Raw genomic sequence first — 17,486 nt, forward strand, 5'->3', positions numbered from 1 at the left:
ACCCAGGACAATGGCTAAAATAAGAAAGACTGACAATACCAAGTGTTGACAAGGAAGTGAAGTGACTGAAACATTCATTGCTGGTCAGAATGTAAGGTGCAATCACCTTGGAAAACTATTTGGCACTTTCTAATAAAGTTAAACATGTTCTTATTCTAAGACCCAGCCATTCCACTCCTACGTGTACACCCAAAAATGTGGACATTGTTGTATTAGAATGTTCATAACAACCTTGTTTATAATAGCCAAAAACTGGAAACAACTCAAATATCCATCAAGATGTAAATATATTAACAAATTGATATATTCATAAAATGGATTACTACTCAACAATAAAAGAAGCAAACTATTTATTCATACAACAACATGGATGAATCTCAATAATATTAAGCAAAAGAAACCAGAGGAAAAAATTACATAGCACGTGACCCCATATATTATCACCATCTGTGATGATAGAAATCAGAGTTGTTGCCTCAGATTGGTAGGGGAAGGAAGTTGACTGGAAAGGGATAGAAGGAAACTTTGTCTGTTCTTATCTGGGTGATAGCTACCTGGGTGCATATATTTATTCAAATTCATCAAGCTGTGTACTTAAGATTTCTGTATTTTTTTTTTTTTTACTAAATATGATAATCAGTAAAATACTAGCATTAAAAATGGCAAAATAAAAATGTTAAAAAGACCCATTTAAGTATATCTGTTTCCAAAATTCTGTAGAACACTTTGGTGTATGTTTGGAGGTGATTTTTTTTTTTCTTCCCCTCATTCTATCCATAGATGAGCCATTTGGGTAGCTCGAGTAGGTGACATCATCAAGAATGTGACACTATATCGTACTAATCTTAAATGAGACCTGGCAGCCTTAAGATGTGCCCTGCTTCGGTTGGGAGGGTTTATTATCAAGCTGGTGGCTGGCAAGAAGGGTGGACTGGAGTTTTGCATTTCAGTGGCTTGGGGCCATCACAAAGACAAGGGAAGGAAAATTTCCATCCCCTCCTATTTTGTCTGATGAGTCACCTTCTTTTAAGATGTGATATATAGAGCTTGCTAAGGATTTCTGTTAGCATGTTGACTTTTCCCTCCAACATTTTATTATGTTGGAGGGAAAAGTCAACATGCTAACACACAAAAAAATTTAAACATAAGCAGAGTTTACAGTGAACACCTGTATACTGACCGCCTAGATCCTACCGTTAACATTTTACTTGTTTTGTTCCCGTGTCTGTCTTTCCCTCTATCCATCAAGTCATCTGTTTTTTTTTTGAATATGCATAGCCACCATTGCTGCTCCAAAGTCAGTTTATTTATTTATTTTTATTTTTTATTTATTTTTGGCTGCACTGTGTCTTCATTGCTGCGCGTGGGCAAGTGGGGGCTACTCTTCGTTGCAACGCGTGGGCTTCTCATTGCGGTGGCTTCTCTTGTTGCGGAGCATGGGCTCTCTGTGTGCGGGCTTCAGTAGTTGTGGCACGTGGGCTCAGTAGTTGTGGCTCGTGGGCTCTAGAGCGCAGGCTCAGTAGTTGTGGTGCACAGGCTTAGTTGCTCCGTGGCATGTGGGATCTTCCCGGACCAGGGCTCGAACCCGTGTCCCCTGCATTGGCAGGCGGATTCTTAACTACTGCGCCACCAGGGAAGTCCCCAAGTCATCTATTTTTAAATGCATTTAAAAGAGTACATTCCCCTGAACACTTCAACATATGTATCACTCACCATAGTTCACTATTTTTTTCTGTTTTTTTCCTTTGCTTTAAAATTGTCATACAGTGAAGTACACAAATCTTAAGTAGACATAGTGTGTTGGTTTTTAATTAAAAATCTTGTGATTCTATTATTTAAAGAAAGGGAATGTCACTCTTAGAACGCCATCAGAGCAGGCCTTGGTTTCTGTAGCATTAGGCAGCGGACTTGGTCTCTACCCACCCTGCCTCTATTCTAGTGGCTTCAGACTTCCAGTGTTCATGTCACGTGGAACAAGATTTAAACTGTGGATTTGACATGGTGATTTTGAATTTCAAAATAAAAATTGTAGCCTTGTAGGAACTAACATATATAGATCCAATGACTAGAAAATACTGCAAAAAGTTATTGAATTAGGATTTCAGCTAAGAGATTCAAAATAGATTATAACTACTTGTGAACCAAAGAGCTAAAATATTATTTAGGGGCTTAAAAAGGTTATAAGGTCGAATGATAGTCTAACCTTGCTAACCACAGAATGACCAGAAACGTGTCAGTTAAGATTGCTAGATTTGTACAGATGTATCTGGAGGATGATAATTTAGGATCCAGCAGAGGTGGTAATAGTTGGAGGCTCAAATATACAGTTTGTAGAGCATGAGCTACATTTCTCTCTTTTTTGTCAGTGTTTGTCCATCAAGTCTGATCATTTGAAGTTTGTAAGAGTTTGGTTGTACTTCTTTTGGCTGTAGGCATGGCCATGGGTATTTAGTTTGGCTTAGAAGTCATCGTCTTACCTTATTTGTAACTTGGAGAGTAGAAAGCCAGGTGAACTAGTTTCTCCCCAGGCTAATTTTTCACTCTGCTTTTCTTTGTTACAGAGGAATGATATCGCCATGGCAATTACAAAATTTGATCAGTTTGACTTTCTCATCGATATTGTTCCAAGAGATGAGCTGAAACCACCAAAGCGTCAGGTGAGCTGGGAAGGCATTGCTCCTGCCGCTGCTGCTGACTAGAGAGTGCCTTGCATCCTGGTGTCAGATACGCTCCTTTTCCAGTCTCAGCACAAGTCATTTGCTCTTCTTTTGCTTTTCTTTCTGTAGACCAGATCCATCCTTAACATCTCCTTCTGTTACTCATTTAGGGATGCTTTTAACTCAGTGCCTCTGAGGTGGTATTTCAGTGAAAATAGACAAAATGAAAATGAAAGACTTTAGTTACAACAGTAAAGTGAAGCTCATTTCGAAGTATCCTAGGAAGTCTGTCAGAGTTCTTAATCTGGGATGGGAGAGCAAGTTACAGATTTTAGATTTCCAAGAAACAGCTTCTGTGTGTGCACAGTGGTGTTTGGAGTGAGTGGACTGGGTTTTCTCTTACTCTAGATTGTGGTTCTCTGCACAGTGCACTGGCTGCACATTAGAATCACCTGTTAGGGTTTAAAAAACACCAGTCCTTAGGCCCCGCCCCTACACCAGCTGAATCAGAATCTGCGAGGGGGAGGCCCAGGCATTAGTGCTTTTTAAAGCTCTCCAGGTGCTTTTAATGTGCAACCATATTTGAGAACCACCACTTAAGCGACCTTTCTAAGCAGTCATGAGAAAGAATGTGCGTGTCTGCCTTTCCTGCTCTTCCGTCTGTTCCTCTCCAGAGGTCACACCATTGTTTTTCAGCACTTTGGGTGCATAAAGCTCTTAATTGCAATTGTGATAGACCCCTCTCCTGTATAGCTCATCATTTTAGGCATGCAGATTGCATGACTCACTAGATGTAGTAGAGATGCTTGGGGAATAGTGGCAGAGTCTGGCAGGAGCAAAGCTGAGCCTTGATCTGCTTTCTCTGTTTTGCTAATAAAATTTTAAGTGTTTTTAATGAATTATTTCATAGTGTATTGTCCTTAGAAACAGGAGTCATTCAGTGACGACCATTCTCCTGTGCCGTCTCATGTTAATAATGAGTAAGAGAGTGTAGGAGAAGTGGGCATCTTAAACACCCTTTGTAATCCCGACCCTGCCTGAGGGTCTTTGGGTTAGCAAGCCCTCTGCACCTCCTTCCTAGAGCGGGGTGCCTCACTGCGTCTTCGTTCTTTCTGGGCAGTCTTTGCTACTGTAAACATCCTTGACTGGAAGCTGTAAGGCGTTCCAGGGAGCTTTCAGTCGGATGTTTACAGCGGCAGGCTGCCACGGTCGTCCCGCTGTGCATCGCCTTTGAAACATTGCAGGTTTGTGCCCACGGCTCAGTTCCTCCTCTTAGTGCTTCCCTCCTCTCTGAGAAGTCACTACAACAAGAACTCAGACCACTTCTCTTCCTTCAGAACAGTTGATACCATTCACCCATTCTCCTTGTTGGAATTTGTTTCAGAAGCCCCCTTTAAACCAAGGTGGTGAGCTCTGTGACAAAATCAGGCCTTGCTCGGGCTCCTTGCACCAACTCCTGCTTGTTCCCTGGGGCTGCCTGCCAAGCCAGCTGGCTAGAGAGAATGGTCATGTCCTCTCCCTTCCTCCAGCGTCCTCAGTGCTTGACTCTCTTAGGGTGTCAGAGAGCTCCTTGTTACATCCTAGCCTGACTCAGAATGCTATGATCCATCTCCTTTAAAGTGTGTCTAGCTGAAACAGCTCAGTTTCTGAACTGAACAGGTTCAGTTCTTTGCAGGTGTTCAGGCGATTGATCGGCTTCCTATTCGGGACAGCTACTGCCTGGCCTTTGAAAGGTTGAGATTGCTGAAAGCTGGCCTGAAATTCTAAGATAGCACTTTTAATCCTCTGTAGACATGACGTTTTCCCAAGCTCCAAATTGGCTGGCACCTTCCTTAAGTCCTTTAAAAGCGCCTACTCTCCAAAACTCACCCTTTCTGAAGGAGGCAGCAGTTCATTCTTGCTACTGAAGCAAATGTGCTTTTTCCCAGTCTGGGGCTGGCTGCACAGCACTGCGGTGATGGCTCTAGGATGTGAGGCCGCTCACCCTCTGGCGTTGTCTATCAGGCTCTACTTCTGAAGAGATTCCAAGAGCAGGCACTCTGGTTGGGGAGGCCACTGCTAAAGCTGGGCAAGTGCCCCATTCTGGATTGATCCAGTCATTCAGAGATTGTTGTAGCACAGGGGGTGATTTCCCACTGCTGGGGAAAGAAACGAGCCAGAAATACTGAGTTGTGGATCTAAGGCCCTTGACTTCTCTGAGATGCGTGGGGATGTCTTCTTGTTCTTCGGGAAAGCAAGTAAAGACTACTCAAGCAGAAGATAGTTGAGGCCTGACTTCTGCCCCATTAAAACTGTGAGTTGGAAGTTCCTGCTCATTGAAATGTCATTTTCTCTTCACCCATTTCTTTAAACCAAGCATAATCACTCCCTTGCTAGCTTGACCTCCATTGGCAGAATGAGTATTCATAATGCAGAAGAAGCTTAGATATGCCTCCTTCCATTCCAGTGATTTGAGAACTGTCATGCCTGTCCTCACAACACAAACCTTGGTGCCTCTATTTGATACTCACAGAAGTGTCCTAGACACTGCCTAGTTCATAAACAGTTTAAGAGCATACAGTAGGCATCATAGGAGAAGCTCTTTACATGTTCTCACAGCTTTTGGCAAGGGATATTTTAGCTTCTGAAGGTGGTACTTAAAGGGTTTGCTATTTGTCTGGCAAAAAGACCGTATTCACTTGCAGATTAGCTACAGTCAAGGATAACTGGAGACAGAACAATGACAGGTCAGGGCTGGTAAATGCCAGTGGCTCCCTACTCCCCAAGACGTCCTACATGTTAGTTCTAGGGGTCTTAGTCCTCTATACCCTCTCATCACCCAAGAACTTTTCCAAGTTAGTTTGGATTTTAGTGGTTAATGTTTTTTATAGAATGGGAAGGGAGTTCTGAGTGGAAAATAAATTCATTGAACCTATTTCAGGAGCCTTGAAAAGAGTAGTTGGCCTTTGTTTCTTCGCTAAGGAGGGTATCAGTATTATCCCTGTCACAGCCAAGATCAAGTTGACTGGCTGACCTTTATTTATAATGTGAGAAGTTGGGGTTGAAGTGGAGGTGATGTTGTCACAGTTAAGTTGTTCTGGAAACTGAGACCTAGATGAAAATAAAAGGGGACCTCCTTCTTCTTCTGCCTCAGCATGATCATGTCCAGGGTTCAGACTGTTTGGGCCTGAAGCACAGAAAACATTAACTTAGAAAGTTGGTTCATGTTTGAGGACTAGCTTAGAAACCCAGAATGTTACAAGTGTCTGCCTAGACTGGGTGAATGGCCATTAGGGAACCTTGTCATGCAGAGATCCAAGTTTCTCAGGGGCTAGATATCAGGAGTCCTAGTTTTAGTATCCTGGGCCCCCAGTCACCGGGCAAGCAAAAGAATACCCAATCCCGTTCTTTAGCGGACAGGAGTGTTTCCTGCACTATGGCCACAGAATCCTAGAGGTAGCAAGAAATTAGGGATTCTTTTCTATTGCTAACAGCTGTTGGATTCAAGAGAATTTGTCATACTCCCAACTTGGGTTAAAAAAAGTACTTTCCTACCTCCAGTTGTCTGCCTGGCTCTATGAATCCATTCATCATTCAGCAGCTGCTTATTGAGTGCCTGCAAGGAGACAGGTGGTAGGGACAGTGGAGAGCAAGAGAGAGCGAGGCCTTGCCTTCACAGGGCTTTCATTCTACCAGGGAAAGTAGTGGAATTTGGCAAGCAAGTACAAAAAAGTGTAATGAGAAACGGACTGTGGAAGCACAGATTGGGGATGGGGTCAGTACCAACTTTGTAAATGTCACTTTGGAGAGCTTTGGTCCACAGGGTCTCTATACCTTCAAGAAGTATCTTCTTTTCCTCTTTCCTTGAACATGGCAAACTTAGTCCAGAACATGGAAGTGAGTAAATTTAGCTGATATTTTGCTCAACAAGCCCAAGTGGTTGTATGTTTCTGTTGTTTTTGTTGTCCCAGGCAGGGCACCATGTGTCGCAGGGCCCTCCGGAGCAGACGCCGATCTGTGTCAGTGGTCAGGGGCCGGCCACCCCTGGACCCTCAGGCTGTAACCATGCCGTAGTGTGTGTAAACATCCTACACTCTCAGCTGTGAGCTCGAGGTGGCTGGGAGAGGGTTGTTTACTCCTTCTGCCATGGAAAACGTCAGCTGAAGAAGGAACGGTCTCTTCACCCAGCAGATCGGCCAGAGGCCACCCCAGTGGAGGGCTGTCCCTCAGGCCCCCTGGGTTGCGCTTCTGTGGCTAAGTACCACCTAACCAGATGAGATGCTGGATAGACATGGCCTCAGTGACCACAGAGCTCTCGACATGCTCTGAAAAGCTGGGCTCTTGCCTACCAGTGTTCTTGATCCTGACATTTGATTCTGAAATTCCAATCCAGAAAAAGCCCTGTTTCCCTTTCCCCTGCTCTTTCCCTCCTGAGGTGGTGGGAGCGAAATACGGAGAGTGCTGCCTGTTTGGGAGATTGGGAGCCAGCCTGAGAGCATGGTATTTGGGGTGCTTGCCGTTAGCACTGTTCTCAGATCATAGGCCTTGACGGCATTTACTATCAAGCACTGCTAGTGCGTGGTTTTTAGTTACGGTAATTATTTGCCCATTTGCAACTCATCACGCAGTGGGTGATTACTCTGTACTTCAGAAAATTGGCTGTATGTTTTGTGAAGCCTATGGAATCTGTTATTTTTAGTTTGATTTAGCGCAACTGGTCTCTTCGAATTCCACTTTCTCTTGGCTTCAGATGTGGAGAGCTCAGCATTCAGCAGGCAACTGCACAGAGCCCGTTTGGGGGAAGAGTGGAAATTCACTGTGGCGGCTGCTGAGCCGGTTCTTTTCCTCTTACCTGCCCCTCCTTCTGCCCCACAGGAGGAGGTGCGCCAGTCTGTGACTCCTGCCGAGCCCGTCCAGTACTACTTCACGCTGGCTCAGCAGCCTACTGCCGTCCAGGTCCAAGGGCAGCAGCAAGGCCAGCAGACCACCAGCTCCACAACCACCATCCAGCCCGGGCAGATCATCATTGCACAGCCTCAGCAGGGCCAGGTCTGTGAACCGCGGAGGGTGCCGGCCCAGCCAGACGGCACCTCTTAGGTTTGGGGTGGGCAAAGTGTGACTAGGGCAGAGGGGCAGTCAGATCACTGTAGAGTACTGGATTTGAATTCTGGAGACCTGGGCTTTTCCCCAGATTCAGCCACTGAGGTGATGTGTCACCTGATCTCTCTGGACCCTGGTTTCCTTGTGGGTCATATGAGGAAAGTGCAGTGAGCAAGACATTCTCCAGGATCCCTAAAAAATTTTAGGAGGAAAAAAATCTTTATAATGCCCCCATGAAGAATAGTGACATCTTTTAAGTGGACTCCGTGCCTGCTGTCTGTGTCTCCCACCAGAATTGGAATTTGTACCCTCAAGGAGGAGATCAGGCATCATTGCCAGCTTGCATACCTCTCCTCCCCTTTTCCCCATCATTTCTGTGTCCCACCAAATTTGTGTCAGGTGACTTTCTCTTTTTACAATAGTAATCAGAAGATTCCTTCTCTGTCTGAAAGCAGTAACATCCACATTGTTGGGGATCATGAGAGGCTGAAAACTCTGTGTTTTTGTTTTTGTTTTTGTACATCTTTATTGGAGTATAATTGCTTTACAATGTGGTGTTAGTTTCTGCTGTACAACAAAATGAGTCAGCTATACGTATACATATGTCCCCATATCCCCTCCCTCTTGAGCCTCCCTCCCACTCTCCCTTTCCCACCCCTCTAGGTGGTCACAAAGCACCGAGCTGATCTCCCTGTGCTATGCAGCTGCTTCCCACTAGCTATCTATATTTGGTAGTGTATATATGTCAATGCTACTCTCACTTCGTCCCAGCTTCCCCGCCACCCCCGTGTCCTCAAGTCCATTCTCTACTTCTGCGTCTTTATCCCTGTCCTGCTCCTAGGGAGAACTATGTTTTCTGAGCTCTGACTCCAGATTCCCTGCCAATCATTAATTTATTTATTCGTCAAACATTGAACGTCCTCTTAGATAAAGTCCAATGCTATGTGTTGGGGATACAAGCATGAATAAAACAGTCCCTATTTTTAAGAATTCAAGAATCTAGTTGGGGCTACAAATACTTGAAGGTTACACCACTTGCCACGTGGGAAGTGTAAGATATTCTTAGGATTGTGTAGAGGGTGTTATGGGAGCACTTCAAAAGGGGTACCTAACAAAGATGTGAGGGAGGTGGAAGAAGATGTCAGAGAAAGTTCCCTGAAGGGAATAATATGAGTCTTAGAGGGAACAATGGAAATGAATCAAATAAAGAGGGAAGGAGGGCTTTCCCAGGAGAGGGCACAGCACGAGCAGAGGCTTGGAGGTGAGAAACAGCACAGGGAATGGTAGGAGGGGAGGGTACAGTCAGCATAGCTGAACGTCTAGGCAAGTTGAAAAGATAGGCAGAGGACACATCCCAAACAGCCATGTGTATTCTAGTAAGGAGCTGGGTTTGCCTAAAGAAAAAAAGGTTGGGACAGGGGTAGATTTAAATATTAATTATGATTTTAGGATTTATTCCCTGCTCGTTTTCTTATCCATGTAACAGAAATTTATTGAGTGCTTGCTCTTTGCAAGACACAGTGCTAGGCAGACGGGGTTTAAAGATGACCACAGCCCAGTCCTTGCCTCAAGGCATCCACTGCACCGTGATGCCTGAGGGACCTTCTTTGGCTAATGCTTGTGCCTCTGCAGTGGTGAGAGCTTTACCTGCCAAAGGCTTATCCCTGTACAGAGCAAACTTCAAGGGAGTCTGCCAAGAGCTGGCTCTGATTGGCTGACCATTCTAAGAAGCTCATGGCTATTGTGCCCCGACAGCAGGGCATCTGCCATGCTAACACAAGCCCTCGTTTTCCTGAAATGATTTAGAAATACCTTGGAAATCCTCTTGGGGAAATTGAGTTGGTAGTACAGTGATGAGTTGGCAGTATGCATTTTTTTTAGTCAGCGAGAATTTCACCTGCCTCTTCTTTGCCACCCCAGACTTGCTCAGCTTGGAGCTGATAAGGCTTGTGAGGGCGGTGAAGTTGGTTCCTCCCAGCATCTCTGTTGTTTCGCTGTCTGGCTGGTTCAGGGTGGCCTTGTGCTGTGTCACACCTCCCTGGACCTATAGGAATTGTTGTTTCAAATTGAGTTCAGATATCTTCGCAGGACCAATACATATTAAAGTTGGAAGAAAAGCATATTTTGTTAAAGTGAATCCTGTGTTTTCTGTCATAAAATTGGAAACATTTATTACTGGAGGTTTGGGGAACAGGCTGAGTTTGAAATCATGGTGTGAGTATAGGAGATGTTTCCTGTTGACCTAACCCACTGCATGTATTGCCCTCTGTCATCTTTCTTCCCTACCCTCCTGCAGTTTTTAGTAATTTCTCCTTATCTAGTAATCCCTTGAGTCCCATCTACAGTTCTCAGAACATATCCCCTTCCCTTGTAACTTTAGATGCAGAGTAGACCTGTGCAGTCAGAAAGTGAGAGCATCAGAATTAACAGCATCGATTGAAGCCCAGGATTCATTAAGACTCTCAGAGTTGTCTTAAGAGGTGATTCTTAATTCAGAGTGGAGAGAAATCATATCCAAAGTGACGGGTTGGGGTGCAGGTGTGGTTAAAAGGCTCCACTAGCACCACCACCAGATGAACAAGGTATCCTGGGATCTGTAAAGGTCACATCTAGGGCTAAAGTTTTGAGATCTAAAGAAATGACTGATCCTTTTGACAGTTTGAATCTGCTGTCTCTCAAAGGAGCAAGTTTCATTGGGCAGTCCTCTAAGTATGTGTGAAACACAGAATCTTCATATACATTAGACAGAAATTCCTTAAATCTGCGATTCCTGTTTCTAGAAAGTTAAAATTCTGGCTTTATTAAATTCCGTTTCTTACGGGTAGCGTCAGTTAAGGTCCAGGTCTTAACAGTGTCCAGGTCTTAAGGGTGTTTGCCTCCCCCGTGGGAAGCAGTGTTGTGATCCAGAGCAGCCGGCTGGCCAGAGTGGGCTGGAGTCGCTCTGCTGCTTGAATGGGGATGAAAGCCAGTGTGCCCTTTATGTTTCTTCCAGTGAGAAGGAGCCCAGGGTCCTGAGCTTAGTCAACCCATACTGACCCCACTTTCCATTTAGTTTGCCCTCTAAACTCACCTGCTCCAGACTTGACTTCAGCCATGTCTCAGGCAAATTATCGTGGTTGCTTTTGATTCTCTTGTACCGTATGTGCCTTTCTATCATTGAAGGGGCTGTGAAGAGTTGCAACATTTGAAGCATAGAGGTATTTGGGGCCGAGGCAAATATTCTGTACTCTGAGTCTAAAAATCCGTTTGGCCTTCCTGTCTTTTATTTTGGAGAGTGACTTTAACAGTGCTCTAAGCCCAAGGGATTCTGTAGGTTGAGTATTGTTAGTGTTGCGATGAGGTCAGGCATTCATGGAGGGGTTTGCTCCTGCTTAACTGCTCGTTATTAACCCCTTGGTAGGCCTAATGGCTCTGGGCTGGAGCTCAGTCAGCTTTCTCATGACTCTTCCTTCCAGACCACACCCGTGACCATGCAGGTTGGAGAAGGTCAGCAGGTGCAGATTGTCCAGGCCCAGCCGCAAGGTCAAGCCCAGCAGGCCCAGAGTGGCACTGGACAGACCATGCAGGTGATGCAGCAGATCATTACGAACACAGGAGAGATCCAGCAGATCCCGGTAAGTCCTGCCCTGCCTTAAGGTCTGCGTGGCACTGTGCTCAGCAGTATAACAGGAAATAGTTAAAGATTTTACACACACACACACACACACACACATACACACACTTTGTTATAAACCTATATTCCCATTACCCCAGACCACAACTTGCTTCAGCGTATACGCCCTGCTTTCCTTTAATCCAGGTTCAGGCTCACCACGATGGGGCAGCTCCTCTCCATTTCCCCTCACTCCGCCTACGCAGAGAAATCATTGTAACCACTATTCTGTGCCAAGGCCCAAAGGCCCTGTGAGGCAGTCCTAGTCCTGTGTTTTGATTTGCAGAGAATAAGAGGGAGGTGTATAGAGAAGGCCATAAATACACTTGTTGCATATTCATGAGTCAGTTCCCAGTGGAGGCTGCAGCAAAGTGTATTTTTGGCTTTCATTTAACTTATCCATTCCTTCACTGTGGACTGCTACTTCCTGTGTGCCTTGAGGGATTTCATTTCTTAGATTTGTTGGCTTTTTCGCTTGTACTTGTTCTTTGGTGGAAAAAAAAAAAAAGGTCCTTATCTTAACACTTGCCATCTATTCATTGGTCAATTTGCCACAAAAAAATGTGGAAAATGAGTGACATGGAGCAGGCCTGTTCCTGCCCCTTGCCCTTCCTATTGTAAATGAAATGTAGGCAGATACAGAAACTCACTTGGACTTGGTTAACCACTTACTCTTTGAAGAAAGTTCAGAAAGTATCCTCAACCCTGTTTTGGGGACTGTTCTTCTTAACAGAGTAATAGGCCAGGAGAAAGCTTAGGAAAGGGGAGTGTGTGCATCCCTCTGTTTATCTCTTTCCTTTTCATCTCTGTCTGTCTCTCTCTCCCCGCCCCCCTCCCCCGACCCCCCCGCTCCATCTCCCTTTCCCCCCTCCCTTTCCTTCCCGCACGGGGTGGGGCTGGGGGTGGTGGCGCCACACACACGCGCCCCACCCCACCCCCATCAATTCCAGATTCCTTGCAGCCACCAGCCCATGACTTCTCTCATAAATGGTTCTCATTTTTGCATGTGAGGGCACCAAAACAAGTTCAGCTAAGCCAGAGAAGAGTTCACACTTTGTAGTAACTTTAACTTGAGTCTTTTAAAGCCTCTGGGGCACAGAAGACTTGTTGCAGAATTTAGGAGCTGGTCTTCACTGTATACCTTCTGCAGGAGTCTGCATTCCTAAACTCACCAGAGTGCTTGTATTAGTGATGACCTTTAGGAAGGAAGTTTTGCTCCTCTTTTGAAAGTCCAGGGGGTAGGCTTCTTTGCTCTGTAATTTTAAAAAGGTGTGAGGGTCCCCAGGCCTACCCTTGTGGCAGAGGACTGAAGGGCAGAGCATCACCAGTACCTAAACCCAAGCCTGAAAGAAGAGCTTGCTTCTAAGAACTGCTTGGAACTGTTTGGCTCACAGCTTTTCAGTCACATTTGAGTTTCTGCAAAAGAGCTCTTCCCAGCTGGGAAATGTGAAATCCCTATGGCCAGCAGTATACCTTCCCCCACTCCTGGGATGAGGCTTCGGTCTTTCATCCCATGTTCCTTGGCAGGAGTTCTGGTGACTCCTGGGACCAGCCACCATCAGTCTTGGTGGATGAGGTTTCCCAAGCCTCCACCCAGCTGTCTTCCTCCCCATAAGCAACTTAATGTTGCCTGGAAGCCGCATTGTGGGATGTAGTGGGGAGTTTAGGCTTGGCATCACAACTTCCCAGCAGCTCCTCTTGGCGTGTTCTCAGGAGAGAAATGACTACAGGTCACAATACCTTGCCCTGTCTCCTTTGAACCAGATTATTAACGGGTTTAGATTTTGTGTCCCTCCATCTTGCCTTAAGTGGACAATTCTGGAATGTTCTACCAGGAACTTCAGTGTTAGTCTTTTCTTCATGGTTCAAATCCGCATTGAGTCTGAAGTTTCAGAGAAGCAGTTTGATTTAACACTGCATGCAGAAGCTTCATCCTGTCAGCATTTTCCTCACAGAAGTAAAAGCCCCTGCAATGAGGTTAGCTCTTGAAGGCAAGGGGAAAATTTGCTCCAGGACAAAGAGGCATGACTTGCCTGTTACCCTCAAGAGGCTCACCCTTACAAGAAAATCAGGCTAGGCAGCCAGGGAGGGTGATGTCTGGGCCTCCAGATAGAGAGAGACCAAATCTGCTGGTCCTCCTGGAGCCGCTTTCATTCCCCACATCCTGAGTGTGACTGTCCGTAGTCCTCCTTTGCTGACTGTTTTCTCTGCTGAGCCACAGTTCCTCTCACGTTGTAGCTGCCTTGGTCCTCTCCTCGTCCCCATGCTCGAAGCACTAATGCTTTCATGGTACGCTGTAGCATTAAGAGCCTGAGTTAAGGCTTTTAGCACACAATTAAATGCAGCATGTGGTATTATTGTATTATCTGAGACTTAATCTTAAGCATGAGGGCCTTTTAAGGGCATTTTTGTAGCTTTGGTTTCCCATGATGGGGTTTTATGTGAAAGGTTTATTGATTCAGCTTCCCTTTGGGACGTATTTGGCCAGAAGCTAGTGCTGAACACCAAGGATCCTAAAAGTCCCACAGACCCCTATTGGTCCTGGCTCTTGGGGACAGAGATAGTAAAGCGGGCCAGCTTTCTCTTCCAAGATGTGCAGCATGGGGCTGGGCAGTTCTAGGGGCTGTGGTGCGGGGTGATGGCCATCTGCTTTAGGCTCCTGGCAGACTCTGGGGCTCTTCTCAGTATTAGATCAGCCGTCCCGGGAACAGGGGTGGGGAAGGGTGGAGACGGAGGGGAGAAAGGCCCCACACTTAAGGTATAAGCGTTCCGATAATGTCAGACAGCTTTTGGCATCAAATCTTAACATAAACTGTGAGCAAATAGCTAAGAGCCAGTGAATGTTGAGGGTCCAGCCATGCTGTCCTCGCATGTATGACAAGGTCCTCTGGGAATTTTTCCCCAAGTCCATTCAAGGAACATATTCTCTTTTGTGTTGTATGACTTACGGGGTAGGGATATTATGGTTTTGCTTGTTTGGGTTTCTGTTAAAAAGGAACTTTTCAGGGTCGGCCTTTTTGGAGGGGTCAGGGTGGGGACGGGTAGGGGACAGTCACCATTTCTTGTCATGGAAAGTTTGCTTGTTTGAGGTTGCATTCAGTCTCCGGTGGTTTGTTTGTCTCTGACCCTGCCTAGGTGCAGCTGAATGCCGGCCAGCTGCAGTATATTCGCTTAGCCCAGCCTGTATCAGGCACCCAAGTTGTGCAGGGACAGATCCAGACGCTTGCCACCAATGCTCAACAGGTATGTGCTGCAGAGATTCAGGGCTTGAGTTGGGAACCAGCAGGAGCTGGCTTCTGACAAAGGAGTGCTCAGCACACAACTCTCTCGCCACCCCATCCTTCAGCAAGAGCCGCCTCCACCCCCTGCACATCTGTTCTGCACCCCAAGGGACAGATGGGGTTTATCAGAGGATTGGATTCAAAGTGTGTCTCTTACCATCGTGCTCTTGAGCGACAAGGAAACTCAAGGCAGGGGAAGCCTCAAGGATACTTGAAGAAAGCCCAATGTGTGTGTGCGCAGGTCTGACTGGAGGAAGCCTTCTGACAGACTGCCTCATCGTCAGGCTGAGTTTCCATCTTTAAACCTGGATGACTGTTGTGATCTGGCACCTCCTGTGCCCTTTGGAAAGCTACTTAGGTTTTTACTTCTACCTTCTCATGCACCCGTAACCAGAGACTGCCCTCCTCATCTCCTCTCATGCCCTGAGATATTGAAGGCTGAGCCACAGGTGCTGAGGGGGCTGCCTCCCTGGGCTTGGGGATTGGGGGATGTGGGTATTATTTGCAGGGGACAGGGGATGCTGGACAAGGGGAGGCATTGTTAATCAATTCTTTTGCCTCAGACCCAAAAAAAGAAGCAATCGTTAAAGAGCTGGACTCGTCTGGCCCAATTGCATTTCTGGTGATGTATCTATTGACAGTGGTGACAGAGCTGAGTTTGTAGAGCAGGTCTCCAAAGATGTCATTTGGGAAAATATGAGGAATGAGCCAAAAGCAGGGTTTCTGAGTTCCATATAGTCTCTGGGATCTTTAAAGGCCCACTCTAAACCCATTCCTTGGCTTGCATAAGGATTTGGGCTTTTCCCTAATTTCCTGGGGATCACTGGCATGGAATCAGATCTCAAGATTGGTCCCACCCTTTAGTGTACCCCTCTTTTTTTTTTTTAAACTTGTAAGATTCTAGCCTGGGATCCAGAAACTTTCTGTGGCACAGGGTGGGAGGAAATGAGAAGGAAGAGTTCTTGGTTCCCCAGAGGTCAGTTTTGAGACCAGGAACTAAAGCCAGAAAGTGGGGAAAGTTGGCTGTATAGAGAGGAAGGAGTGAAGCAAGAAGAGGGTGCCTGAGGACAGAGTCTATGTAACAACAGATTGTAATTATAACAACGTGGCATTTCGTAGGTGCTCAGTAAATGTTCGTTGAATGAATGTTGAATGAATGTTAACATGTAAATGGAATTTAAAGGTGAATGAAACTCCTCTCAACTGATGTGAAGGACAATCCTGCTGGCCACAGGGCACAGTTAAAACCTTCTCATCTATGACGAATATTTTCCATTTGTCTCAGGATCATTCATTTATTCTGCAGATATTTCTTCAATACTTACTTTGCACTGGGAGATAGACAAAACTTAGCTCCTGCCCTCAAGCAGGTGGGAGGAGAAAGACCCAAAACAAAGAACACTAGTAAGAAACGCTCATGAAGCCCTTTCATACCTGTCCCCTTGTTTTCCTCATAGCCTCATGGGTAGGCCCGATGGGTTGTTTTTGGCCATAGTGAGGACACTCGAGAAGACAGTCCTTACCTTGCAGGGTGGCTGTGATGATTCCAGGAGAAGGTACACAGAAAACATTAGCTAGTCAAATGTTCCATAGATAACATACACGCACACAAACATTCTTCAGTCTTCTTTCTAGTCTACCAAGCTGTCTGCAGCAACTGGCATTATATGATGCAGTTCTCCGTGTCCGTAAATTTCCTTTAAAATGTATTTAAAATGCCCACATAAGATTTTAAGTACATGTGATAAATGTTTTCCTTACCCCCCCTCCCCCTGCCTTGGCCCAGAGGGTTGCACGTGGCCTCTCTCGGAAAAAGTACTTCATAGGTTTGCCACAAGGGCTTCCAGGGCCAAGGCCACTTGCTCGCCAGGGTGTTTCATATTCCAGTCAGATAATCTGGGTGATACGGGTTTGGTTTGGAGCCCACCTTCCAAGAATGAAAGGGACCACTCACCACGTTGCCCAGTGTTTTGCAATCTGCCTTCACTGGTTGAAAGACAGACTCTTCGGGTTTCTGCCTAAACCATAAATGTTATGCCCTGTCCTATCAGTACCTAGGAGCTAGGTGTTTTTGTTTGACTAGAGCCTCAGGCCCCAGAAAGACTTTTTTAGTAAGGGGCTGGTTTCGGTGGGGCGGGGGTGGTTAGGTGGACATTAAGAGAGATGGTTGCAGAAGTTGTATATTGCATGCTCCGGGGTCCTCTGTGTGGTGCCAACGCTGAGTAGCTGTCTGGGCTAGGGGGTGGGGAGGGACCCTTGTTTTCCTGCTGCTCATCAAGCCCCTGTTCTGTGCCCGGCCTCATTCTGGGCACTTTATGTGCATTGTCCATTTGATCTTCACGACCCTCTCCTGGCTGGTGGGCTGGTGGGCTGGTGGGCTGGTGGACCAGACCCTGCAGCTGATCTGCCTGCTTTGCCGTCTTGGTTCCTACAGATCACACAGACAGAGGTCCAGCAAGGACAGCAGCAGTTCAGCCAGTTCACGGACGGACAGGTAGGACACCCGGCCTAGGCAGGAGCAGAGGGTGAGGAGCTGTGACAGGGTAGCGGGGGACATCTGTGGGTTTGCATGGCTAGGGCAGCTGTCCCATCATCTGTTAACAGTGAGTGGACAGAAATTGTTAAAACAACAGTCTTGCCTATCCTCTAGACTTATAGACTTGGTGGGAGTTGACGATAATCCTAGACATTAGGTAGCCCCAGTCCCCGTTTTACAGATGAGTGAACTGAGCCCTGGAGGTGGGAAGTGCCTTGTCTGTGCTTGCTTAGCTGTTCATTGCAGAACCAGGACTAGCATGCAGGTCTCCTGTTTCCTTT

The 17,486-nt window shown here is 46.2% G+C and overlaps 1 protein-coding gene across 3 annotated transcripts in view; it reads left to right on the top strand.

Moving 5' to 3' along the window:
* The window catches only part of NFYC (nuclear transcription factor Y subunit gamma), a 62,943-nt gene that overhangs the window by 43,611 nt on the left and 1,846 nt on the right, over window positions 1-17,486 (top strand). For all 3 annotated transcript variants that reach the window (XM_059919913.1, XM_059919928.1, XM_059919922.1), the window contains exons 5-9: window positions 2,562-2,657; window positions 7,512-7,685; window positions 11,192-11,350; window positions 14,524-14,631; window positions 17,104-17,163. In XM_059919913.1, coding sequence (XP_059775896.1) covers window positions 2,562-2,657; window positions 7,512-7,685; window positions 11,192-11,350; window positions 14,524-14,631; window positions 17,104-17,163 — 597 coding nt within the window. The remainder of the gene's footprint in view (window positions 1-2,561; window positions 2,658-7,511; window positions 7,686-11,191; window positions 11,351-14,523; window positions 14,632-17,103; window positions 17,164-17,486) is intronic.

Source organism: Balaenoptera ricei, chromosome 1 (genome assembly GCF_028023285.1).
Source record: "Balaenoptera ricei isolate mBalRic1 chromosome 1, mBalRic1.hap2, whole genome shotgun sequence".
Classification (NCBI taxonomy): domain Eukaryota; kingdom Metazoa; phylum Chordata; class Mammalia; order Artiodactyla; family Balaenopteridae; genus Balaenoptera; species Balaenoptera ricei.